The sequence below is a fragment of the Poecilia latipinna genome, unplaced genomic scaffold (genome assembly GCF_001443285.1).
Source record: "Poecilia latipinna isolate Pla-1442-1.1 unplaced genomic scaffold, P_latipinna-1.0 Scaffold1070, whole genome shotgun sequence".
NCBI classification, from domain to species: domain Eukaryota; kingdom Metazoa; phylum Chordata; class Actinopteri; order Cyprinodontiformes; family Poeciliidae; genus Poecilia; species Poecilia latipinna.
In genome coordinates, this window is record NW_015113686.1 from 283,710 (window position 1) to 310,689 (window position 26,980).

The 26,980-nt window shown below is 41.3% G+C and overlaps 1 protein-coding gene across 1 annotated transcript in view; it reads right to left on the reverse strand.

Moving 5' to 3' along the window:
* Positions 1-182: 182 nt before the first annotated feature.
* itgav (integrin, alpha V) overlaps positions 183-26,980 on the reverse strand; it is a 40,770-nt gene continuing 13,972 nt past the window's right edge. The window contains exons 4-32 of the mRNA XM_015051839.1: positions 26,177-26,291; positions 25,904-25,965; positions 24,999-25,047; positions 23,525-23,647; positions 22,146-22,190; positions 21,833-21,876; positions 20,946-21,002; positions 19,531-19,583; positions 18,021-18,096; positions 16,861-16,990; positions 15,604-15,701; positions 14,781-14,874; positions 14,653-14,698; positions 13,728-13,835; positions 13,486-13,541; positions 12,698-12,852; positions 9,938-10,075; positions 9,024-9,091; positions 8,784-8,928; positions 7,688-7,780; positions 6,495-6,574; positions 5,390-5,470; positions 5,072-5,177; positions 4,629-4,787; positions 3,564-3,689; positions 3,333-3,446; positions 2,641-2,748; positions 2,251-2,370; positions 183-1,352 (exon numbers count right to left, since the gene is read on the reverse strand). Coding sequence (XP_014907325.1) covers positions 1,260-1,352; positions 2,251-2,370; positions 2,641-2,748; positions 3,333-3,446; positions 3,564-3,689; positions 4,629-4,787; positions 5,072-5,177; positions 5,390-5,470; positions 6,495-6,574; positions 7,688-7,780; positions 8,784-8,928; positions 9,024-9,091; positions 9,938-10,075; positions 12,698-12,852; positions 13,486-13,541; positions 13,728-13,835; positions 14,653-14,698; positions 14,781-14,874; positions 15,604-15,701; positions 16,861-16,990; positions 18,021-18,096; positions 19,531-19,583; positions 20,946-21,002; positions 21,833-21,876; positions 22,146-22,190; positions 23,525-23,647; positions 24,999-25,047; positions 25,904-25,965; positions 26,177-26,291 — 2,742 coding nt within the window. The 3' untranslated portion in view covers positions 183-1,259. The remainder of the gene's footprint in view (positions 1,353-2,250; positions 2,371-2,640; positions 2,749-3,332; positions 3,447-3,563; positions 3,690-4,628; positions 4,788-5,071; positions 5,178-5,389; positions 5,471-6,494; positions 6,575-7,687; positions 7,781-8,783; positions 8,929-9,023; positions 9,092-9,937; positions 10,076-12,697; positions 12,853-13,485; positions 13,542-13,727; positions 13,836-14,652; positions 14,699-14,780; positions 14,875-15,603; positions 15,702-16,860; positions 16,991-18,020; positions 18,097-19,530; positions 19,584-20,945; positions 21,003-21,832; positions 21,877-22,145; positions 22,191-23,524; positions 23,648-24,998; positions 25,048-25,903; positions 25,966-26,176; positions 26,292-26,980) is intronic.

The window sequence follows — 26,980 nt, forward strand, 5'->3', positions numbered from 1 at the left end:
ATGTAACTCTTTACTATGGGCCCTTTGTCTAACAGCGTGTGACTCTTTCTCGGCCTTGGTAAAGCATCTCAACACTAATAACGTTAGCATTCAGACGTATTTCATGAAAACTCATTTGCATACCATTAAATAACAGACAGCTGGAATTACTGAGTAGTTTGTTCATTGTTGTGTATTTTTTAGCTACATAAAGGCTGAAAAAAGAAAATACGTTTAGTGTAGTAACACATATTGGCCTCCGGGGGTCAGGATGTATTCTAAAACCGTCTTCTTCAGGTCCGGGGTTTAACCAAGTGGTCAAAGGTCAAAGAAAACAGTTTCTTGATTGTGTTAAATAGAGCTGGACCCACTATTGTAAATCACCATTACTGTTTTGTACAAAATGCATTTAAACACACAAGAAAACCCTGCAGACACTCCCACACTCACTGTTACCAAACACCCACAGGAAGCAGGAGAGAAAACAAAGAACAACAATATATATATATGACTGCGATACTCTGATCGTCTCCTCTCAGAGCATATAGTCCATCTTTATCCAAAAATATTCAAGAATCTAAAATGTTCTCATTTCATATTGCTGTTTTATTGCTGCTGTTGGTCCTAATTCAATCAGGTGACTCCAGTACTTATTAATACTGGTTCTACTTCTACACTTCCTCCATCAGCTGCTACACTTCTCTTCATGCATCAGCAGTTCTGGACTTCAAGGCCGACATGACCAATCAGTTCATTACCTGTTTAATGTGATGACTAAGCAAAAACAAACAAAAAAAACAGAAAAGAAGAGAAGAAATGTGCAAATCTGTTGAAAGGCCAAACCTGACGGACGGCTCAGCACCTGGCTGCTGCTCCCTGTGCATGCTGGGAGTGTTTCGTACGTGTTGGTTTAAATGTCAGAGAACCACAGAGCGCGAGCCACACCGCAACGCACGTCCGGGTTTATAGAAGTCGTTAAGTGCTTCAGGGTTGGCAGACGTGAAGCTGCACAAAGAGACGAAATGATCCATAAACTTTTAAAAACGAGCGGGTTTGAAGCCTTGAGGGGTTTTTATCTGCGACCAGTGTTTTCCAGCTTCTGTTTTGGCACGAATGCAATATGATTTAAAAAAAAAAAAAAGCCAAACAAATACAGTTACCTGTCCCTCCCCCAAACAGTACTACAGTGATTCTCTCTTAGGCTGGTTTACCCTGATTTCTTCTCTCCTTAACTTTCTCTCTCTCTTTTTCTCTCTCTGTCCGTCTTAAAATCTCGGCCTCTAAGCGTCGGTGTTCCCGTTCTCCTCCGGCTGCAGCTGCTCCTTCTCGGTGCAGTCCACCTGTGGGGGGCGCACTCTCTTAAAGAAACCCAGCTGAGAAGGGAAAGAAGAAGAAAAAAGATCATTTGGAAACTTTCTCACATAAGATGCATACGGCGAGGCAAAGTGTTGGAACGATTCAGACACAAGTGCTTCATTTGAAGGACAAATAATGGAGCAGAGGTAAAGACAACTACAAGAAAACAAGACGCCACATGGAAATAAACATTAAAATAACAATTTAAAATAAATAAATAGCTTTGACATGATAATACATTTGAGCTTTGGGGACAGATACAGCAACAGTAAGGCTCTCAGTTCAACACGTTCTGATTAAATCGGTTCCAGAGTTGAGAATAAAAACTAAATTTTATGTATTTGCTTTCATTCAGTCACAGGTAATAATAACAATAATAAATAAAGCAAAACATTAAACATTCCCAGGAGACGGGAACTAGAATTTTCCTGAGGGAAATTTCCAAAAGCACTAATAAAGTATGTATCCATCTAATTTGTAGCTCTGAACCCGAAGCTTCAAAAAGGTTTCATGAAGGCTTTGGTTCTGGACTCACTGCGTCTGAAATCTAAAATATCATTTTTGGGACCAACAACAACAATAATAATAAAGGAAATTCTGATGAACTTATTGGCATTATGGAAACACTTCTATAGTGTCAGTAATGGACTTCTATAGAGACCGGCTCATGTTTGCAGTAGATGTTGTAATAAACTGAGGGATCATGCAGATATGGAACAACAGTGGCCTGAGAACGGAGCCTTGAGGAACCCCACATGAGATTTTCCTGTTCTTTCACAAAGTCCCTGGTCTGCCAAATCAGATATGAAACCTCTTTTCAACAATGTCGTCGTCTGTTTGCTGAAATCCAGCAACGATGAGACGAGACGTTTTAGAGTTAGCATCGCTGTTGAGATGATCTAAAAGTTTCCTCACCTTGTACATGATGAAGATGAGCAAAGCCAGCAGCAGCAGTCCTGCGAGTACCGCCAGAGCGACCACCCAGGCCGGTACCGGCTGGGCCGTGTCGGCCACCCACGTCACCGACACGCTCACCTGGAAACGAGAGCAGGGAGCAAACCTCAGCCTCTCCTCCAGAAGTTTATCTTTACGATCTTCCACTAGGTTTTGATTGTTCTCTTCAGAATTTAAGGTTAGAAAGAAAGAGCTGAACATTTTGTGTGCAACACGTTTTACGCTTTACAAAGTATTTGTACTTTATAGATAATATATTTTTGATTAGCTAACAGCATTGCCTCCTGTCCATGGAAAACCGTGGCGCTGTCAAGCTGTGTGCTGATGACTGCGTGTTGCAGTGGGACTCACGGTGGTGGAGTTGGCCGGCAGCTCAGTCTGCAGGTTCTTATACGGCATCTCGATGACCTCAAACGAGGCTGTGGAGCGAACCACGTAGGAGCGATTCTGATTCTCAGTCTGAGGAGAAAGGAAACAAGATGAAGCAAATGAGGCAACACATCACCAAAAGAAACAGTCAAGCTTTGAAAACCGAGCTGCAAAAAGGCCTGTGGGAAGAAACAACAACATACATTTAAGTGACATTAGCCGTCTGCGCCATCTGACTGAAAAACAAACTTTTGACATGTCGCTAAGCAGAAAAAAAAAAAAGGAAAACGTGAATTAGTCGTGTTTCCATCTGCAGGTTTGGAGTATAATCTGAACAGATGTTGCCTGTAACAAACAAGATGGAACGCACACTCCACACATTTCAGAAAAATGGAGAGTTCTCCCTCCAAACTGAAGGTTTGAACTCTGACATTTCTCAGTTTTGTGTCTCTAATAAGCCAAAGATCCACCTGTGGATCCACTACATCCAAACTTAAATCTGTTTCCATCTCCCCTTGAGCGCCTTAACTTTTTTTTTTTTACAGAAAAGCCAAAAACTTCCTCAAGAGAAGTTTCTCCCATCAACCGTTTCTTCCACAAAACTTCAAAATAAAACACGCCTCCCGGCAAGTGAATCTTAGTGATTGGTTGTAAGAGCTGCTGTGTTGTCGCACCCTGAGGAAGTTGTTGACGTCCAGTCTGGAGTAGATGAACAGGATGGCGTTCTTGTTCCTCTCCAGACGGCCGACCTGACACCTCAGCTTCAGACACTCGGCCGTGTTGCAGTCCTGAACACGCAGTCAGACAAAAACAGAAGGTAAACTCAGGAAACTCGGAATGAAAGAGAAAAGATAGTGAGGAATAAAAACAGGCCATGCTGTGTGTGTGTGTGTGTGTGTGTGCACCAGTATCTGCAGGTCGTTCTGCGTCTCTCTGGCCTGCAGGTCTCTCTTCCTCAGACGTCTCGGGTTTCCTCCCTCTGCCTCTCGGTCTCTGACGACGCTGGTGTTCTTCTGGGTCGCCAGCGGGTTCTGACCGGCAAACAAAACACATTTACTGGGAACTTGGTGGCTGAAACCCCAACTGAACGCAGAGTGAGATAAATCAAAAATCAGTACATCAGTAGTTTCTATGGATACCGAACTCATGCAGGGTTTCCCCTCCAACTTGAATTTAAGACTTTTTCAGACCAGTATGACTGAAATTTAAGACCTGTATCGCGACAGAAATGCACAGAAGATATTTATATCGTGGTGCTAAACTTTTTTGCACAGAATGCAGGTGTAATCGTACGTGTTGGCAACAGAAGTGAGCCAGAGAAGAAGGCAAACGTCCAGCAAACTGCTGATAAATTTACACTTACGCAAAAAGGCTAGCTAGCTAGCAAATGATTATCAGCAGCTAGTTAGCGGAAGCCTCAACGGCCTCGAGTCGCAGAACGTAACCAAGATGTCTGCTTCGGGCTCAAACTTTCACCTGACAGAAACGTCACATGAGAAAAAAACCTACATAGCATCTACAAGATTAAATAGTTCTGCCTCGACAAAATTTAAGACCCGAGATTGACATGTTCAAGGCCGACTTACATTTTTTTTAAATGAATTTAAGACTTTTTAGGGATGCATGAACACCTTGATATACGGGTAACTTTCCATTAACGTGTTTTTAACAGCATTCAGAGAAGTCATTCCTTTAGCGAAGACTTTTCTTGGTTTACCAACTTTCTGCTAGATAATTGTCCTGTCAGCACTCTTCATCCTTATTGTCTAGCTAATAGTTTCTGTATCAAACATGAATCAATGAGTTTTAGTTTAATTACTGAAATACAAAAACTTTTCATCAATACTATGATGCAATGGGATGCCGCTGCTTTTCCCAGTTTCCTCCTTCCAACAGAGAAAGCTGTAAAGACACTTTAATTCTCTTTATGGGTAGAAAAGAGCAGGATAAAGAAGAAAACAGCATCTTACAGAGACGTTGAGTGGGTTGATCTCCACGTCGGTGGTGCAGTTGATGGGTCCCTCGGTCTCAAAGCTGGTGATGTAGAGCAGAGAGCCGTTCCTGAAGTGATACGGCCATTCCACCTCCAGCGACGCCTTGCTGAACGTACTGGGCCCGTTGTTCAGCAGCTGAAAGAGCAGCACTCTGTCAACGTGAGGTCAGAGCCGCCGCAACGCAACTCTCCCTTCAGGTACATCTGGGATTTACTCAAAGGTAAATAAAGCAGAAGCAGCCGAGGTGACATTCGTCACGTTTCTCCTGAATTTGCATGTCAGCCCTCATTTTGATATTCAGCCCAGAAAATAAACATGAATTTAAGATTAGATGGAAACAGAAGATAAATGAGCAAAGGAACAGAAACATATTTAACTTTATTTAACTGTAAACGTTTTGTTTTTTGAGATTTTCGTACTTCATAAACGTGAAGGATCTGCGGCCCGATGTCGTCTCCGAGCACCGGGGGGTTTTTGGGCTTCCAGTTGGCGATGGGCAGCAGCACCTGAGAGGGAGACGACGACCTGGGAGAGCAACACACACCGTTTCCATGGATACGTCCCGACATGCTGACGCCCAGAACAATGAACGGGCAAGAGTAGACAGTGGGAACAACTCAGGGGAGTCTGACTGCTGGGTTTGTTCCTACTCTACTTCCAACATTTGCACAGGAAAAAAAAAGATCAAATCGTATATTTAAGAAGAATAAATCAGGGTGTGGAAATGTGTGCGTTACCCTCTGATGGAGGCTTTAGCCAGGATGTCCAGCTGCGTGACGCTGGAGACTCGAGGACTCGTGTTTTGAAACTGGTTAGAGCTGAAACACAACGACAACATCAGTCACCTCCGTGGATTAAAAATGAGGAAAAAAACACAAGATATGAATATAGGAACAGATAAATTATGTGCAGCTCTGGAGGATTCATCTTAATGTGACCAACATGTTTCTCCCGACTGGAGGTGATGAGATGAACCGTCAAAATAAAAAACAAACAAAAGGCTGGTTACATTTCTTCTATGATTATTTCAGGCCTGCTCTGAAATATATATATATCCTTTTTTCCCTATTTTTAAATTAGCTAATAAAACAATGTTTGTAATAATAACAAAAGGAAACATTCGAGTACCGTATTTCCTGGACTAGAAGTGACACTAAATCCACAGTTTGGTTGGTCCTGGGACTTGTGTTTGTTTTTTTTTCCTTTTAATGACATTTTTTTTGACTGATGCATTGAACATTAATTCATTCTGACAGAAATAAGCCGAGGATTAAACATTACTGTCTGAAAAGCAAAGTTTCATCAAATCATATCTGGGGATTTACATTTAATAATATCCAGATAAAAGGATTTTATATACGTTTTCTTTTTCCTCCATCTTCATATCACATTTTTTTTCTCTAAAGTCTGGAAAATACGGTACATCAATGTTGCATTGCAATAGAGCAACACAGCTCTACTGCAGCTCCTGATGTACGTTTCTTTACGCTCACACTTTTAAAGTTGAGGAAATGCACCAGAGAGGCGAGGAGGAGTGAAACCAAATCCTGCTCAAACCTCTCATTAACATAGTTCAGGCCCCCCTCACCCCTCCGCTCTCTCCCACAGAAACACAAGCACACAGGCGAACGCCGGGGGGGCGATGCACTCTCTGGCATTTAGACGAGTCTTAACCAACAAAATCAGATTCCAACTGACTTCCTTGTTGGCTTAAAGCTTCTGCAAGGCAGCAAACATGGAGATTCGCTGTTCCCCATAAAATAAAACTATTTCCTCGCTAGGCCAGCAGGTGGAGCTGCTGTCATTCCAGTTAGAAGTGCGGCGGCGGCGGCGGCAGCGTACCTGACGATCTGGAGGTCGAATTTGATGGAGGTGTCCTCCTCCGACAGCTGGTGTACACTGAACCCCAGCTCTGCCAGGATCTGACCAATGAGACGACAGAACAGAGCCGAGAGCCAATGAGAGCAGGGAGAGATACACACATACAAAACGTCTCAGGATACTTCCTAAAATATCTGAAAACAATGAGAGTGGCTCCCAAAAATATTCACACCCCTTGCAACTTTTTGTCACTTTCCAACAACAAATTTCAGTGGAATTTATTGGGATTACATTTGACTGACTAAAAAAAGGTTCATTGTGAAGCTGAACAGAGAAGGTGTCTGGTTTTTGTGCTGTTCTTCTCTTCAGGCCCTGTGAATATTTTGTAAAATGAGCTTTTTGCTGAGTTTTGCTAAATTTGCTCTGATTTGACCACATGTTCACCAAATCCCTTACTGGCTTGTTTTTAACCTTAAATGGGTTTTGTTTCAACAAACTCTTTCTTCCTGACGTTCCTCCATTAGGACCAGATGTGTAAAGTGAACGGTTGCTTCGGACTCTCTCCATGTTTGGATGTTGGACGTAGAGTTCTGTGGAAACCCTGAGATGTCACTTTGAGTGTTTCCCCACCTGATAAGTCTGACCGAATCGCCTCGACTGGGGACCAAAAATGCAACATTTTCAGCTATAAATTGATCCAAACCCTGTGAAAAACCTGTTCCCCTCCTTGCCTGTGGGGGCGCTGCACCAAGAACCACTGAAGGGAATGACAGGAAAACCTCTGAAACGCAACTTCCTTCTTCACGAAATGTAAACAAAATGGTGTAACGTCAAGTTTTAACGCATTAGTTTATATTTTTCTTTTATCGTTGGTACAAGCTAGCGTTAGACTCGTTTGTTTTGATTGCATTTTCCCAGAAAGCATTGTGCCAACGCCGGCTTCGTGCTTTTGGAGCGGTGTGCGGTCCGCTTGGCATCGACATGAACAGCAGAGTTCCCATCAACCAAACACAGACTCAGGTCTTCATCTGTTCATTAATGCTCTCTAATAAACTCTGTGCGTCGATCATTAGATCTCATCTGTGGTCGTGTTGGGATGAAACGTGAAAAGGTTCAAGATGACGAGTCCGTTTCCGAGGCGCTATAAGTAATTTACTCTGGGATGTTTTTAAAGATGCCGGGTGTTGGACGTCACTGCGTTGCCTCTGACTGACCGTTGTGTCTTTCTTCATGGGGTTTCCCAGGTCACACACCACCATCTTGGTCTCATTCTCCTTCTTGTAAGCACAGGAGAGCCTGGAGAGAGTCTGTGGGAGAGCAAGCAGGAAGGAACGTCACAACGTCATCGTACACATATCAACCGGATGAGATCTTAGATAATAAATAAAGGTTCTGTATTTTTTACACCAGATCCAATTTCTGATTTGAGTTGAGTTTTTTTTATGCTTCTTTTCTTTTCTAAAAACAAAATTACAAATGACAGGAAAATATCATCAGAAAGTGGTGTTCATTTAAATCCTCCCTTCTGAGTATTCGGAGCATCAGGGCGAGGCTACGAACACTTTAGCTGAAGTATGAGAACATCGTCATAACACTAGCGCACAAAAGACCCAATTTTAAAAACAACAAAAAAGTGTTAAGATTATGAGAAGAAAAAAAGTTGTTTTAATGAGAAAAGTAGGTGAGTTACTAGGATCTGACGTGAGCCGATAAAAAAAATACACAGTTGAACGATCGTCTCAAAGTTCTGCTACTGATATTTTGATGATGTGTTAAAATTTATTATTTCTATGAAGTAACATCTGTTAAAACTTATACCAAAGTAAGTTTTCACAACATTTTTTTTTTTATTCAAAGTCCAAATAAATAGAAACTTTAAAACAACACTCGTCAAAGATGATGAACCGTCCTAATATGATCTTCAAAACCCAAAAATTTAATAGGGAACCTAACTGGTCAGTACTTTGTTGGAAATAAAAAAGAAAGCATCCAGTTTGTTTAGTTCAGAGGGTTGAAATGTAGATTGAAGATTTAAAGACACACTAATGGGGGAAACACCAATTCACAACCAGCTTCCTAGTTTTCCGATGACTTCCTCTGTCAGGTCGCATATTTAGATGTTTGTTCCCAGGCAGAGGAAATCAAAGAGTTCTTTATCACAAAATAAGATCATGACTTCCACAGGTTCTGTCGTAAGCCATGCACATAAAGACACGGATTACTGTGAGACTCCAAAGACGGTTCTTTGCGTTTTATGCGACTTTTTGCCGTTCACCCTGGGTGGAAAACGTGAGATGCGACCAGCTCTACCTGACTGCGGACCACGCCAGTGAAGTCGGCCTGCTGAGGCGGGTAGACGTGCAGCTCGGCCTCGTAGGCGCCCTCGCCCCTGTTCTCCGCCGTGACCATCAGGGTGAGGGCGTTGTCGTCGCCGATGTAGATCTTCTTCCGGTCGCTGCGGCCAATCAGAGGACACAGACGGTTACGACCTCTAACGACTCTTCAACGCCGTCATGACTGGTTTTGTTTAATCGACTTCGCTGCACCAACCTCTCCACCGACAGCTTGAGGTCGGGTTTGCAGATGTTGTCTTCGCCACAATCCAGCAGAATGTGAGCCTGGAGAAGAAGAGAGAACAGAAAATCAATTACTGTCAGAGGAACCAGTTGGTTCAGGACCAACAGGAGCCACTAGAGGGAGATTCACTGTTTCTAAAACCAAGCCAACACTGTGGGCTTCGATCCGAGTCCAACTCTGTGCCAACATGGTGCTGGTTTAACTTCTCTGTTTAAGTTACCATAGCAACAGTGGCACGTTAGACACGCGAGCCAAGATTGTCCACTCAAAAGTCTCGCAGGTCGATCAAATTAAAAATTAAGATGAAGAAGAGAAAAAATGTAATCAAATTTTAGGTGTTTCTTTTGGAGAGAAAAAAAAATCGTATTTTTGTAGGACGAGGATTTTCCTACAAAAATGCTTTATTTTTCATGTTTCCTGTATTAAAAGCACAACGAAGTATTAAGAGCACACAAAAAATAAGACGATAAAGTCATGAGAATGAAGTCATTTAACGAAAATAAACTTGTATGAGAATAAAGTTCATAGTATTTTAGAACAGTTTTAAAACATTTAATTTCCCTTACGGTATTAAAGTATTTTTGAACTGAACTGAATTTGAATAAAGTCATAAACTTACCAGAATAAAGAAAGATAATACATAATACAACGACAATAAAGTTGTTGTATTATGATAATAAAGTCTTAATTTTACACTTAGTTTTTTTCTTAATATGGCCCCAATATGCTTTCAGGATCGACTGAACCAGTTTACCATCAGTTGTAAGAACAGGATCTGGGTCACTTTCTTTCAAAACGCTTCCCATATTTAGCAGTTTAATAAATTAAATGGCTCCCGGGCCACACTTTGGACTCCCCTGACCCGCCGCCCCGTCTGCAGTGAGTACCTGCTTGGTGACGTTGGTCGGTGCCCAGATGTTGATGATGGGCAGCAGTCCGGTCTTATCTGCAGCCAGCTGGTAGTCCAGACTGTACTCCATCGCCACGGAGATGGGAGTGATCTTATCCCGAAACTCGCGGTCGTCCTGGATGAAAAGGAGAAGGGATCAGATGTGCAGCTTCAGGTTGACTGTTTTTCTGTTTGATTTTATGGAAACATTCAGTATTATACGTTTAGTTTTAGACTCTTGCCTTTCCCAGCCTGTCTATACACTTTCACATGAGGTCAAGTAGATGTTCAATATGTGCAGAATAGACTTAAACCAGGGTATCTGCAGGTTTCAGCAAGTCAAATTCAAGACTTTTTAAGACCTTTTCAACGCCACCTTGGATTAAAATTAAGACTGAAAAAAACTTAAGTATAGGGGATGTTTGGGAGATCCTGCTTTGTTACAATCAAGTAGCAATTGTGACATTTTTGGGGTTTGTTTGTGGCTCTTAGCAGCCACTCTGTGTTTAAGGCTCTCTGCAGCCTTAAACGCTGCATTGCCTAGCCTAAGCTGTTGTTGCACAGAATGTGTGCAGCCTCGTCTCAGTTGGTAAAACAAAAAAGTGAGCCAGTGCCGAAAATTAACCTTATCCAGCTAACTAGCAATAAATTAGCATTTAGCATAGATGGGCACAAAAAAAGCTAGCTAAGGTTACAATAGCAGCTAGTTAGCAGTGAATACTTTAGCAGCTAGTTAGCAGTGAATATGTCAGCACGTGACTCAAACTTTTGCCTGACAGAAAAGTACATATGTGAGATTAAATAGTCCTGCCACAACAGAATTTAAGACCATCCTACATTTTTTAAATGAATTTAAGACATTTTAAGGCCTTAAGTCTAGACTTTTTAAGGACCTGTGACTTAAAAAAAAAAGTCTTAAAAGTCTGTGACTTTTTAAGGACCTGTGGATACCCTGTAAACACAAATCACGTTGGGTTTGTTGGAGAGGTGAATGGAGGTCTACAAGTTCATCCACGAGATGAGATTTGGTCACATTTTGGGAGAAACCAGGGCCCCCATTCCCTTCCTTTTTAAACAAACACAGCTTTGTTTTCAATAATCTGTAATCATTGCAGAGTAATTCAAATCTGAGTTAGCAGTAACGGATTGAACAGTTTTCTTGCCACACCTAATCCTGCATCAATCTCCTCTCGACTTGCTCTCTGAACTTATCTGACGTGTTTCTTGTTCTCCTGCTTCCCAGAACATCTGGATTTAAACTGACATTAAATCAAACACAGGTGGACGCAGGTGGCCTCCACAAACACTGGATTTTATGATCAAGAAAAGAGAGCAAAGTGGGCTAGAAACAAATGGGAACTATTCAGGTTTTTATTCTTTAAAAAAATATATAGTTTTCATTCCACTCTGTGTTGGTCTGTCCCATAAAACCAAAGCGGTGTGAGTAATAATTCAAGGCCCTTTTACATAGCTAAACATTGATGTAATCTGCAATGATAGCGCAATATCTCACTCACTATGTGTGCAAATAAGGCATCAGGCAGGCCTCTGAAGAGCTGCAGTAATAAATACACTTCTGTGGGAACAGAATGTGAAAGGGAAGCAGAGGCTGTGAGGGAAAGAAGCCGACTGACGGCAGAAAGCTGGATCCACGCATCAGGAAGACCTGAAAGTCATGTAGGTCTCTCACTACGACACTGTTTGCTGGACAATAAATTGTTCCAGAAGTTATTGTGATGAGCTATAATGTTGTTGTTTTGAGAACCATTTCCAAGCTGTGCTATGGTAACATTAAAACATTAAAATAAATGTTCAATTGTAATGAACATTTAACACTGGAGTTGGACAACATTTTAAATAAACAAAACAATAACAATAAAATAAAATTAATTATGGAGTCTCTGTAAACAAAATTGTCCTTCAAAAAACAACAAAAAAACACCATCTATTTGAATCTGGAGCACCAGACGGAAGACTTTAGTCATCCAGTTTTTGGTAGAAAGAGAAAAACGACAAATTATGCAAAAGGAAATTATTAACTTCGTTTTAATTCATAACACGATTAATTGATCTATTGATTATTGCGACAGGCCTAATTGTATGTGCTGAATCACTGCATAAACAATGTAAACATGCAGTCATTTAAAAAGAACGGATCCCCAATCAAAACCACCTTTAAAGACTCACAGGCCACATTTCTAGGTTTACACACAAAACCTGAACATGAAATCAGAATTTGTCTGAGGTCCACCAGAAACTGAAAGGAAGAGGATGAGGCCTGTTGTAAGCGATTATTTTAGTAATAATCTATTGATTATTCTGCCAGTTAATTGAGTAATTAGATAAAACATTTGATAAAGGAAAATATTGGTAAATATTAATACTGCCACAACAGCAGTACTAATATTGGATAGCGACATCGGCACCCTTAACCGTTACTTTAGTACTGTGTACTTTGCAGCGATGCAGTAGCTATTGTTACAGATGGATGTTTGTTGTTTTGCGGTTCTGTTTCTTCTTCTCTCTTTTTGCAGACTTCCAGGGTGTTCTCTGTACCCGGTCTGTCCTCCTTTCTCTCCTCACACACAACAAACAAACATTTAGATCATCACTGATTTTGTCTTTAAAACCTCATGTTTCGAAGCTGTGGGACGGATCGTTATCCACATCTCACAACCAAACAGTTGTTCACCTTTTGATGAATGCATGTCCGAGAAAGGGAATCGAGTTGGTTCTGATTCGTCTACAGCTTCCTCACCCTTAAGTAGACTTCCTGCTCCTCGCAGGCCAGCCGTCTGTTGCTGTTCACCGTCATGTTCTTGGAGTACTGATAGGTTGCGCTGTGGAGGAAGAGGGCGCGTTTGGTCGCCTCCTTCTGCTTCAGGCGATCCAGCGTGAGGTCCACACGAAAACCTGCGGCAGGAAGTGGAAAAGGGAACATTTTCCATCACACTATTCCTTCGATAGGAATGAAACAAGCGACAAGAGTTTTTACAGACTCTGGACAGTAGAGTAGAGCCCCCCCTCCCCTACGTGTTGCTACCAGCTGTCAGGCTGAAGAAACGAAACTCAACGAAGGCACAAACACACCAGTGGATGGGAAACATTCCCTCATGTCAAAACTTACTCGGCAAATACGTTTCCTCTTTGGCGTTTTAACTTTTTTTAGGAAAGTCAAAATCTACCTCAAGCCAGAATAAAACTTTTTCCCATTAACCTTTTCCAATGCCATACTGAAAAACTTGCTTAAAAAGAAAAACATTGATGGAAACATGGCTTAAAAATGTGGAAACCAAATTTTGACGATCTACACATGGCCAGAACATTCTGTGTAAAGACTGTTTAAAGTGCGTTTGATCTGATGTAATAATGCAGTCAAAACTGAATTTCATGTTTTCACTAGCTGGAAGCAATACTCTCACATTGTCAAATAATACTAGGAATAACATGAAAAGCATGGCTTTCCCTTCTGAATGTGTGAAATACTTGACCCATCGTCTGACGTTAACGACTGCAACCATAAATGGCTGCAGCCGTTTCACTCACTCAGAGAGGATGGAGCTCCAAAGCCGCCGGCTGCCAGACAGTACTTCACTTTAAAACTGTGAAGCAAAACAAACTAACCTCAGTGAAAGTCAGACACTTTGACAGGAGTCAGCTCTGAGTAAAGCTAAGGGTTTGCTTAAAATCACTAAACATTCATGAGAGCTCAGCTAAAATATATCATAGTAGGAAACCTTCAGTGTCAGGATAAAAATGGACGATGCATTCGAGGTGCGATCGCTCACCATGACACCTGCGTGTTGGTTTGAGGGATGGTGCAGCTCTTCTCCTCTGGGTTGATGATCTGGGGGTTTATGTCCAACGTGGCGTTCACACTGATGACTGGACGAGCTCTGATGCACAGGAACATGAAGGAGGGTTGGCATTTATCGCATCGTTTATCGTGATAAATTTCTTTGTACGATAAGAATCCAGATTCATCCTGGTCACGATAAATTACAGTTAATTATGTTCAAAACTGTCAGGATTGTTAGTTTTACCATTTGTCTCCACTGTCTGTCCAATAAAAGCATAAAGAAATATGAATTTGTGTGCAAATATGACTAAATGCGGTTAAGGGAGCAGTTTATTAGCAATACAAGTCACACTTTTCACGTGATTTTTATCCTAAAGAAATATTTGACAAACTGGAATGTTTTTCAAGGGCAGCGTTTGTCTTTGTGGGGCTACAATTGCTGTGACACACAACCAATACAGTCACCTAAAACTTTAATAAGTCGTCACTTATATCCTCATCACAATATCACCACGATAAAACTAAAAGTCCAAATGTTGATAGGATGTCCACTACGTATGATTAAGACATGAAGTGATTGAATAGATGAACACAGTTTGTGCTCTGAAAGTGTTTTGCCTGGATTAAGAAGCGTAAAAGTGTTCCAACACTAAGGAGGACGCATGAAGCGTCATGTGAACGCTCCTCTGTACTCGTAGCTTCTATAAAGCCAGTAGGAGTGAAGTGAATGAAAAACAGTAGCTCTTTGATATCAGAGGTGGCCTCGCTCATTAAACTTCTCCCTTTCAGTCAGAGGCATCAGCAGGGGATCACACACACACACACACACACACACACACACACACACACACACACATATATATGTGCCACACACACACACCAGAAGGCAGAAGATGAGATTTAGATGGGGTTACCTGTATAGAACAGCTTTGTCCGCTCCAAACGCTCCAACCACCAAATCTGTTGGACACAACCGCGGTTCAGAATGTTAAAAAGCCTTAATGGGTCTGTTGGTAAAAGAGTTGGTGTGAGTGAAGTTTACCTGGGTATCCGTTCTGGTCTATGTCTGTACTTCCTGTCATGGAATAGCCGAAGCTAGCAGGCATGTAGCTGGACGCCCATTTACCCTGCAGGACCTGAGGGGGAGAGAAGACGGGAGGAATTAAGAGGCGTTTGTTGTGGATCTTGAATTTTTATACATTTGTTTAATTTTTTTTGTTTTATTTTGTTCAATTAAAAACAACATTGGAAGGTAAAAATGGAGATCCAAAACCACGTCAGCTGATTTCAAACTGAACACTAAAACACACCGGACCTTTTCTGAGCATTTTCTGGAGCATTAGTGGTGAAAAAATAATTTCATTTGTTTTTAACAATGTGTTGAGAAAAACAAGGAATTTATGTAAAACTAAACTTCCTCTGAAGAAGGAAATATCATTTTAACAGCTGTAAATACAAAACAGTCCAACAAAGTGAATATATATATTTTTTAAGAGATATTTTCCCCTCCTCTACCATCATGTTATTATGAAAGTGGAGCGCCTCCCATGACGGCTGCAGCATCAGGTTCCTGTCTACTCATGTCTTGTGTCGTTTGTCTTTTTTCTTGTGTGCTTCTGTACGACAGTAGAAGCTGATTGGCCAACAAAGTTTAACATTTTTAATGTATATTTTCTACATATGAAAGTAAAAAATCCAGTAATTCATTGTTAAGGCTCTTATTGTGAAGGTCTGTAGCTAATTGGATGTTACTACGACAGAAACGTGCTGATCAAACTCAGCTTCACGGGACGGAGTAAGTGTGCCGGGTCACCTTTGACCCTCGTTTTGTGTCGGGGCGTCTCATGCCGACGGTTGACGTTTACCTGAGAGGCTGTGGAGTCGATCCCCGAGGCGTGGCCGTTGTGGATGTAGACCAGGCCGTTGTGGTCCGGGCCTCCGTAGGGGGCAGAGATGGCCACGTCTGAGGAGGGAGACACCGGGGTCAGAGTCTGCTCAAGACGAAGCGTCATGGAAACGGACGACGGCAGAGCCGTGACTACGTTTACTGGATCGTCTCAGTGAGAACGGTCAGAGGAGCTTTCAGCTGTTTGACATGCAAAACTTGTGTCAGGGTCTAAATTAAAATCGATTTCTAGTTTTTTATTGAAATTTCCCTTGAATGATTACAATAAAGTATCATTAGTAGAGATGCAGGGTCTGTAAGTAATTAATTAATCTCAATCGAAAACCATATATTGGCGTATATCCAAATTAAAAACAATATTTCCTGTTAAATTACTGGATAAATATTCATATGGACTAAAGGACAAAGATATTTGTTGTTTTTAATGTTATTCAAATTGGTACAAAGTCTCGTTACATTCATTTAGCTTTTCCAGTGTTTCCAGTGTTTCCAGTGTTCCCCCCTTCATTCATGAAAAGTTACTTCAAAACGTAGCATTGGGGTCGTCTGTGCTAGCTGCTACATGTTTAACATTGAGATGCTAGTTTAGGCTTGAATAGCTGACAGGCTAACTCCTTTAGCACAGCACTAGTGTTTTCCAGGGTCCAATCAGATTGTTTAAAGGAGAAACGACGCCGCAGCAGGCCAAGAGAAGCAGCTTCGTCGATCATCGTTGTTTGTGGATGTCGCTTGTAAAAGTACCAGAAACATTTGAACACAAAGGTGCCAGCCAGAACATTTGCATGTTATAAAAAAAAAAATCAAAATCTGATTAAAATTTCCAAGCATTAAATTCTCTGTAATTAGTTCAAATTCCACCTGTAATAATTGTACAATACTTTGTTTTTAGTGTCCATATTGCTTGTGATTTCCTCCTTGTTTCTATAATAAGTTCCTCTCGATCTCATAATCTTGAAATATTTTCCTTACATACTGATTTATGTCATTATTTCACCTGGTCGTCGTCCCATAGAGTTTTAAACATTCAGGTTTTGTTGAATCCTATTATTTTTCTCAGATTGAGACGGGAATATGTGATATTCATATCATGTGACCCCAGAATCCCCATCATCCTTTTTCCAGCTGAATTTTCTCCGTACGCCTGGCGCAGATGGCTGCGCTTCACAGCAAAATCTGGTTTTAGCGAAGCAACAGAAATGATGCCTAGAGGTCCGACCTTTGTACCCGTCCCTGTCCAGGTCCCCCAGCGCCGCGATGGATGAGCCGTATCTGGCGTAAACCTCGGCTCCGGTCAGCAGCTGCGGCGGCTGAAAGGAGAAGCCGCCTCGGCTCAGGTAGACGGACACCTGGAGGACACGCAGCCGTTAAGACAAAAGTAGATGCATCTCTGTATGTGTTCCTGGAAAAGGACAGCTGAAATGTTGGACACATTTCCAATTATACCTTTAAAAGAAAGAAATCATCTCAAACCACAAACCAAATTATTGAAAGGGAATCAGGTTAAAGTGTGAACTAAGGCATAAAAGTAGATCAGACTAAATGGGTTCTGTTTTTTTTTCCTTCTTATCTTTTTTATTTTATAAAGTCTGGACATAAATCTTCTTTCAGCCTTTAATAGACCAATGATAACCAGGGATGAAACACAAATATTTAACATGATCTGAGTGTTTTTATTTAAAACAGATAAGCAGAAATTAATCCAAATGCTTCAAAGCAACAAGCCGATTCTTTGGGGAGCCTCTTAAATTAACTCCTTCATCAAAATACCAAAAATACATGTGAATTAGACTGTAGGCAGAACAAATTAGCCAAGAGTCAGAGGTTCTCACAGTCCAACAAACCTTGTGTTAAAAAAATATTTTATATAGTATTTAGACAAAAACTTTAAACAAAATCTATAATACAATTTAATTATTTCTGAATAAAATTAATTTAAATGATAGATTATTCCCATTGCCATTTTATTATTCCAGTTGTCGTATTTCAAAAGATAACATGTTTTAACATCGGGTTCATCTGGTAATAGTTTAAGAGCATTTATGCAGAATATGACAAAAACAATCCAATCTGGACATATTCAGAGAATGACCTCTGGACTGAAATACGTAGCAAAACAGTTGTAGAGGTGAACCGTCACATGTGAAATGTTTTTACTCATCTGTGTCGTCATGACAGCGCAAGTATTCAGGGTTTTTTAAATCTTTTTGTTTACTTATTTTTTTCTACTGGTGTGGAAAAAACATCTGGTGTGTTGACAGTGATTCATCTTGATCTCCTCCAGCTGCTCTGCTACGTGTCCACATTCAGTGAATGGTGTGTCTGTGTGTGTCTGTGTGTGTGTGTGTGTGTGTGTGTGTGTAGGTGTGCGTTTCATACCTGTCCCACCTCCCTCAGTTTCCCATCCGTGCCTCGGTCCATGAAGAGCGGAGCTCCAATCAACACGTCCACAAACCTGAAACCCAGACGACATGAAAATAAGAACCGACCGTCTCATCTGGTCCTCACTGCTCGTTTCACAGTAAAACTCACTGAAATAAAACATCCTTAGAACCCGACACTCTCTAAAGGTTTATTAGCGCTCTTTAGCTAGGAGTAGGGGTTGCAATTCACCAGTGGCAGACAAGATAAACGAGTCCTCTCCCAGCTTTGTTTGTTACTCATGTTCTACGATTGCTCCGATTAGGAGAGAATCAAGAGACTCTCCTCCATCGGACACGAGCTGCGTTTCCGTAAACCACAGAATTGAGGAAACTGAAATTACAAAAATAAATTTGCTTAATAGAAACACAGCAATTTAGAGGAAACTCACGTTTTTCAAGGTTTTTGCACTAGGATGAGGTGGGTTATTTTTAGCCGTATAGGAATAGAAGCATTTTCCAACAGAAAGACTTCTTTCGCATCATGAGTGATGTGATCAACAACTGGACGTTACTACTGGCAGAAACGACAAAGACGACAACAGGAAGTAGTCGTCTTCCATTTTGAGACAGCTATGATGTGTCACAGTTCATAAAAGGTTATGTCATTCCAACGTGTTGAATCCTCTGTAAAATCGCCGGCTGCAGTCCACTGCGTACACAGCCGCTCTCGCGTATCAGCGGCTTGTCGCTCTGGTGCCTGAATACATAAACAAAAACTTCAGCCACGGCTGGAATATGAATATAATTTCACCTAACCCTTTACATCCGCCATCGCCATAATATTTAATGACTTATCGCGTGAACGAGCTTGTTCACGAGTGATATTAATTTTATTTCATATCTAATGAAAGCATCGCAATTGTGAAACTGTGTTTTTGACATTAGAATATAGACAAAGATTTGTGCACATCCGTAATGCAGCCAATGTCAGGTTTTAATATTTTTCAGAAAACCAAAAGCAACCAGTTGTTAACTTAACGTAAAGGTTAACTTAACATGTCACGTTAGCAGGTTTAGGTGAAGCGTCTAGACATCAGCATACATCTGCTTTAAATGACAGCATTTCAGCTTGATATTCCATCTCTGAAGAGCATCTAAAAGACGTGTCTGATCACATTTATATCCAAAGGAAACAGGAAGTGGCTGGTGTTGAAGTGTTTGCCACAGGTGTCAATAAATGTGGCGGGTTGTCCTTTTCAGATGTAGTGCAGCTCATTTCTGAGTAAACGAATCAATTCTTTTCACAGGTTCTAAGTAAGCAGAGCCGTAAACACTTCAAATGTGACCTCTGCGTTTAATGATGTCACCCGAACGCCGAGCGTGCGCCTGGTTCCACTTAAACACCACCAAGGCAGGAGGTGGCGTGGGGTTTACACGAGTGCTTCATTAAGCCTTCGAGTGGTTTTTAGCGCCACAGCCAGGAAATGTCAGCTGTTAGAGGACAAGGCAGGAAAAACCACACTTACCCATCGCTGTTAACATCAGAGGCAGCCACTGAGTATCCAAAGTAGGCAGCCATCTGCACGAGAGAGAGAGAGAGAGAGAGAGAGAGAGAGAGAGAGAGAGAGAGAAGGCAGCAAAGGTGAAACCTGGAAACCGTAAAAAAGGTCGGAGAGCTCTCTCTCTACGGGAGCATGAGCAGCGATAAAGAACAGAAGTCAACGAGCCACGGACATAAACAAGATGTTCAGAGAGAGACGACACGATAAAGGTTGTTGGGTTATTTAGGAACAAGAAGAGGAAATCTGTCATTATCCCTGCTGATGATGACGACCTCCTCTTCCCGTCCTTTCAACCCGCTGCCCTCCGCCGCCAGCATCAAGAGTTCATTCAGCGTCAACACGACCCAAAACGACCAGACGGGTTTTAAGCAAATTGGTTATTTCCCCACATTTTAGGTGCTGGAGGCACATTAAATATGAAGCTGTAACAGGAGAACATCAGAAACTTAGACATAAGCAATAAATCAGTTAATGGCACGATAAATTAAAACAAGCATGAGTTGTTATTTTTCTTTTCTGTCTCTTTTTCTACTAAAACCTGGAAAAAAAAGCTCTTCAGTTTGGTGCTTTGGTCTCAACTAGGTCTTTTTTTGACTCCATAATTTATCTTATTTGTTGTTTTTCTTTTTTGATATTTAAAATGTCTTCCAGTTCCGGTGTTAAATGTTCATTAGAATTTAAAGTTTATTGATTCTTGAATATGTTCTTGCATTTTTATGCAATTACCATCATATCACTTGAAGATGGTCTCAAAACAACAACAACAATATCGTTTATCACGATAACTTCTGGAACAGTTTATCGCCCTATAAAATTTGTTTCTGTGACAGGCCTGCACACGGAGTTTATGTAGGTTGTAAAATCAGCTGCCTGACTGTTAAAAGGAGAATTTTCTCCATCATGTGGACAGAAAGAAATCCAGCCAGAAGCCAGTCAGTCAGCGGAGCAGCAGAGCTTCTCCTCCTCAGCAGCCACGTAACAACACGGCTGTTTCTGCTGACATTATCCAACGGTTCACCACAAACTGAATACAGGTTGAAAGTTTATCTGGATGCCACAGAACTATTTTAATTTGACACCCTTCCCTGCCTCTTGCCCGTGTGGCCATAACTCATTTGCAGAGCAGCTGCTCTTAACGGCATTAAACATGTAATTTCATTCATTCTGTCGGACAATTACGTGCCAAAACAAAATGACTGTTTCTGCTGCGCCGCATTTAGGTTAATTACTGTTGGTTCGCAGAGCGGCGACTTTCTGAGAGGAGACGGTTTTCCACACTCGTTCTAGACGGTGCTGAGCAGAACCTGCATCATGGGAAATGACACATCCACGCAGCCAGAACTCGCCGCCTGCGCTTTGCGACATTTACTGAAGCTTACCTGCGAGCCGGTGAAGTTAATCATGGACTCCATGTTGGCTCCATTGAAGATGTTCACCTGAAGCAGGAACGCAGAACATGACAAGTATCACACCGGCTGCATCGAGATCGGATCAATTAGTCTGCTAACTGAACCTTTTTAAAAGACAGTAACATTTAATGTAATACATAATTAAATGGGTTTAAAGCTGCAGTTTGTGGCATTTATTAAAACATGAGTTTTTTTACACATTTGTTATGAGACAGATTGATCTCCTCCACCTCTTCCCTGAGCTACTATAGCCGTCTGAAGAAATGCACCAAACCAACCAATTGGAGCCAGGAGGCGGGTCTTAGCGCTGTTAATCAACAGCATTGAAACAACTTTGCAGGAAAACCGTTTAGCCGCAGTCATCTGAGGCTATGCTTGCTAGCCTTAGCATTCATGACAGGCTATGCTAGCTGAAGCGGAGAGCAAGAGAGGAAGTGAAAATAGCACCACACACGACCCGCCTCCTGGCTCTGATTGGTTGTTTCTAGTCAGCACTGGGAGAAAATGGAGGACCTCAACCTTTTCACAGATTACCTGTCTTATACCAAACGACATGGTGACAGTTTCAACTAATATGTAAGAAAAGAAAAAGGTAAAAAAAAGCTACATACTGCAGCTTTAAGAGCAATTTAAAATAACAAAAAAACACTTCTCGTTTATTTCAAGAAGACGAGACGCATTCTGCAAGCAGAAATAGAAACAGGAACTGGGAAATGGTAGTGATGGCATTTGTGGATGCAGCATAAAAACAACTTGTTGCTAAATCGATATGCAATTTGTCTAGAATGCAGAAAAATAATTATTGTCTCACATCACAGACAGGCGACAGAAGCTTAAATGCAACAAGTGACACTTACATAACCCAGAGCCTTGTCCCCCCTCGGTACTCCAGTCACATAATCTGTTGAGGACAGAAAGGAGAGAACAGATGAGATCCAAGTGGAGAATCCAGAGACATTTCTTGTTTCTAAGAGCCTCTGTTTATTACTCACATTCTACATCGAATTGACTTCTATTTCAAACAACTAGCAAATTTATCCCAGTTTCAGCTCTTCATGTATTTTTGCAAACAGTTTTCAGTTCATTGAGTTTTATGAGGGGGGAAAAAACTAAACAAACAGATGCATCCTCAAAAAAGTGTTGGTACTGTTGGAATCAGCGCGGACATACCTTCCTTCCCATCCTCGTTGAAATCCCCGACCGTCACAGAGTATCCTGTTCGACAGAGAGACGTGAAATCGCTCAGGAAAGATTCAGATCCTGTGATCTTCTAGGTTTCAAGTTATGGTGTTCACAGTAATGTGGCAGAAATTACAAAAGAAATCACTTCAAAACCCTCAGTAAAGACCTCAAAGTTTTCAGCCACCAAAAAGTCAAGTTTTCCTACATCAAGCTTGCTAATCCACATATTTAAGGACCTTGTCTTGTGTTCTGGTACAAGCGGTCATGTTGGAACAGGAAGTGGCTGAGTCCCAAACTGTTCCCACAAAGATGGAGGCAGGAAGTTGTTCATAAAGTTGTGGTGTGCTGAACAATTAGGAGTTCCTTTCACTGGAACCAAGGAGCCGAGACCTCCTACCAAACTGTACACTTCATAGATACAAGCAAGCAAATGTTGTTACCCTGGAAACGGTCAAACCCAGACGCGTCTGCTGGATCGATCGATTATTGTGATGATTAATCGATTAATCGGATGAAAAACTCGACACGTCTTTCAGATTTTTCATTTAACCATTTAAGACTTTTTTCCACACAATATTAGAAATGCATTAAGTAATGCAAATAAACAAATAATTTGGTTTTTAAATCATAAAATAAAAATTTTACTGCCTAAAATGCAGTAACACAGAATTCCTTTAGCGCAAGTTTGATCATCTGTAGCAAAGGATGGATCTACAGCTAAAAGAACATACTTCCAACATCAGCATGTGAAAAGCTCGACTTACCTAGATTTAGCATCAAGCAGTGATCTGTTAGTTATGTTTTAGATTAAATGATTAAGAATTATGGGTAGCAAAAGGAGCTTAGTAAGAAATTTATTTTACAAAATTTGAATTGGGAACTAAAAGCCTGAAGGCAAATAACATTTACGGAGAAAGGTTTCTTTATTATCATTTTAAAGGCAATAGATATACATTTGTACAGTTTTGGCTTAATTACTGCTCTGAGTATTGCTTTCAGCAAATGGCTGAAACGATTAATCGATCACTAAATTAGTTGACGATTAACTAAATTATCGACTCATTGCGATGAGTCCGATTAATCGTTTCAGACCTAAAGGCGTGCTTTACAGCACTGCATCCAAAACCATGGATTACACTTGGTGATGTAAGGCTTGGATTGAAGCGGATCGCCATGGAAACCCACTCTTTATGCAACTGCCCTTTAGCCAATCTCAACTCCTCTGTGAAATACCTGCTTGATTTTAAACACCTGCGGCTGTAGCAGTGATTGGAACACCTGAATCTGATAATTGAGCGAAAACCTTTGGCAGCATGGAGCGTCTTAATCAGGAGTGTGTGTGTGTGGGTGTGTGTGGGTGTGAATACCGAGGTAGCTGTCGTCATACTGGGCACCGGCTGATTTGGTGGAAAGCGTGGTTGAATACGGCGTGACGTAGTCGTTGTTGAAGCGTTTTAAAATCTCGTCGACGTTGTCTGAAATCAACTGGCCTGAGGAGAGAAGAAGAGAACGATGAGGAACAAATCGAGACTCAGGATCCCGCAATCTGAAAAGTACAAAACTGGAAAAGAAAATCTAAAACATAAAGTTAGGAAGGAGAAATGTACAGAGAGAAACGAGTGAATGTTTTTTTTCCCCTCATTTTAAAGAACACTTTGGGTGTAGAAAAAAACCTGACATTATTACAGCAGCCACAGGGACAAGATGCTAACAGCCATCTAATCAGAAACAGAGCTCTCTATGTGTGTGTGTGTGTGTGTGTGTGTGTGTGCGTGTGTGTGTGTGTGTGTGTGTGGTTGTGCGAGTGTTGACTCAACAGGAAACAATAATTAGGAGAACACAGCCAAGGAGGAGCCGCTCCACGCAGCCAGAAAACATGCATGCTCCTGAGTCAGCGCTCAGGATGCAGCCGCTGTCACGCCCTCTGAGGTCAGACGGGCTGACGGGGATTACAACCATCCGCCGCCGTGGACACATCGTCTGCCGCTCGGCCCACCTGAACCTCACCTCCTCATTAAACTCTTAAGGCGGCGATGACGCAAGCTGCTGTCCGGTGTGAGACGAGGCACAGAGTCAGATTTATACCCAACTGCTCACAGTCAGAACAGCTTTCTTGGCTCGATACCGAGCGAGTGCGTCTGTCAAATACACGGATCAACGTTGGAAAAAAAGAGTTTCTGACTGAACATTGCAGCTCAGCTCCACTGTGGGATTTTGTCTCAGCCGTAAGACAGGTGGACAAATCTTTACTCTGTTGCTTAAGGAAACGTGGGAGTTTGTTCGCCCAGCTATCAGCTCTCTGTGGATCTCTGACATATTTGAGACGCTCTGCTTCAGCTAGACGTGACACTATTTATTTAAAAAAAAGATTAAAACATTAGAGGCCTGGGAGCAACTTAGTGTCATTTAAAGGCAGGAAACAGATGGGAGCAGAGAGGGCGGCTCAGCTCTGTCCAAATATAATGAGATCCACCTACCAGCAACTGTAAATCATTACATGCACAAATGAAGCAAAATGTAGAAGGAAAATATAAAACAGATACTATTTATGTTAACATTCTGTTGTGATGGGTGCCTCTTTTGGGCCTGAATGCTTTTGTTGTCATTAATTACAGCTTTTTAGCTCTTACATGTCTTGGCCAAAACACTCTGACAATAGAGACTAAAGCTCAGACTCATTCTGATTATATCAAGGTCTAATGTGTATCAGAATAACCATCCAGAGGAAACCTTGAGAGCACAAACAAGAAATCCTGGAGGTGGTATCTGCACCCAGATACCAAAAAAAAAAAAAAAAAAACAGAAAAGTAATGTATCCAGCTCTGAACCCTGAACACTCACCCTGCCAGTAGAAGCTGCCCGGTCCTCCCACCACAACTCTGTTACTTTTCTGAAGCCACAAACAGAAAAAAAAGAAAGAAAAAGCAAATTCAGTATTACTTTCACTTTACTTTTTAGCTTCATAAACATCAGGACATGTTTATACTCCTGTGATGGGGGAGAATCAAAGACCTCCTGTATTCAAAGGATAAAATAAAAACAAACATGGATGCTGGAATAAACTAGTCTTCATTTTGACTTTTCAAACGAGAACTAATTTTGACGCTGATGCTACCTACAAACTTCTATTAGCGTAACCAAAGATTTTTAACACCATGAACAGCAGAAAACTCATAAAAATACAATGGTTGTTTTGGACCTCAGTCTTTTTGCTGAGGCTTTTCTGTTATTTTTTTATAATTAAGATTACATAATCCAAAGTGTTCCTCAGTGTAATTGAACATGCTATTTCATTTCACCTTTAGCATGAATTTATATCTATTTTATGCATTTATTTCTAACTATGCTTTGTTTTGTTGTTCAATTTAAATGCAGAATTGTGTTAATTTCTATAATAATAATATTGCTAGAGATCTCAATTCGAACACTTGATTGATTTACAGAAAATAAAAAGTCCTTGAAATCCAGACATGTTTACTTAAGAGTTTTATGATTTTCTCCAATTAGTCATTAAACTCTAGCAGCACTGCAACTGGTAGCAGGAATCAAAAGTGGAACTGAGCGGCTCCAGGATATAAGCAGCATGAGTGACGATCTGACTTCACACACACTGCACAAGCTCAGTTCATTTACAGTTTACTGCATGAATCGGCCTCACAGGTCTATGTCACATAATAAAAACTGTTTAAAACTAACCCCATAAATATTTAAATGATGATCTGTTTGGGTTTGCGCTGCTTGCCTACCTTAACAAAGTCTGCGCTGAAGCCAGCCTGGCAGAAACCCTGTCCTTCTGGAGTGTGGGAACCTGGAAAAAAAGAAGTCAAACAGTGGAAACATCAAAGCCCAGTCTCACATTTATAAAGGCCGAGACCGGAAGGCCTCCCGAGTAATGTTCTGTTGTTATTTTCAGCTTGAGCTGGAAGATTTGCTGTTAAGTTCTGGGAGTGATTTAATTTCCCGCCTAAGCTCCACGATGACCTCGAATCAAGCATCCAATAACACAACGAGGAACGTACTGGATCTGCAGGGGGAGTATTCCACCACCGTGTTTCCTTTCTTCAGGTAACACGTTCCCACAGGCTCCCTCTCGCTGAAGCCGAAGGTGGACCACTGGTAGAGGGGAGCGCAGGCCTGAAACACAACGGACACGCTCTGAGTGCAGAACCCAGGCTCGGAGCAAACCGTCACTAGCAGAGGGAGCGCCGGTTTTCTGGTCAATCACAGATCAGCAAACTTTAACAACAAGCCTGACCTGCCGATTCAGATTTTGGCCAATACCAATTTTTTAAATCTCAGAAGTAGCCAACCTATGGTTCTTCTGGGACCAATTTGAACAAAGTGAAACCTGGGGATGTAGGTATTATTAATTTAGTGCAGTGCGCCACAGCAAAGGAAAGAATAACATAGAAAAACCATCAAAAATAGCACAAAACCACTCATATTCTTTTGTTCTCCCTCACCCTCTGTGTTGTCTACGCTACACAGACCCGTTCCCAAAGCAACTGACTCACAACATCTCTCTGAGGACAGACCATCCAATCTGGTGAAGAATTATATTTTCAGGCTGAATGTGTATTTAACGATTATTGAAAGTGATCATCTCTACACAGGGTGGCTGATTAGCTGATTTAAACAGCTGCTCTACTTATGGTCTGTCAGAGTTGGTGTGTGGATTTCATTTTTCTTCTTTTTTTAACTGATCTGAAACACACCAAATTCCACAGTACATCTATAGCTCAAGATTATCAAAGTCAAGCTAGCCAAGTTAGCATGGCCCGCCTACTTTTCTTTTTTTAATTAATACCTTTCTTGACCTAGAT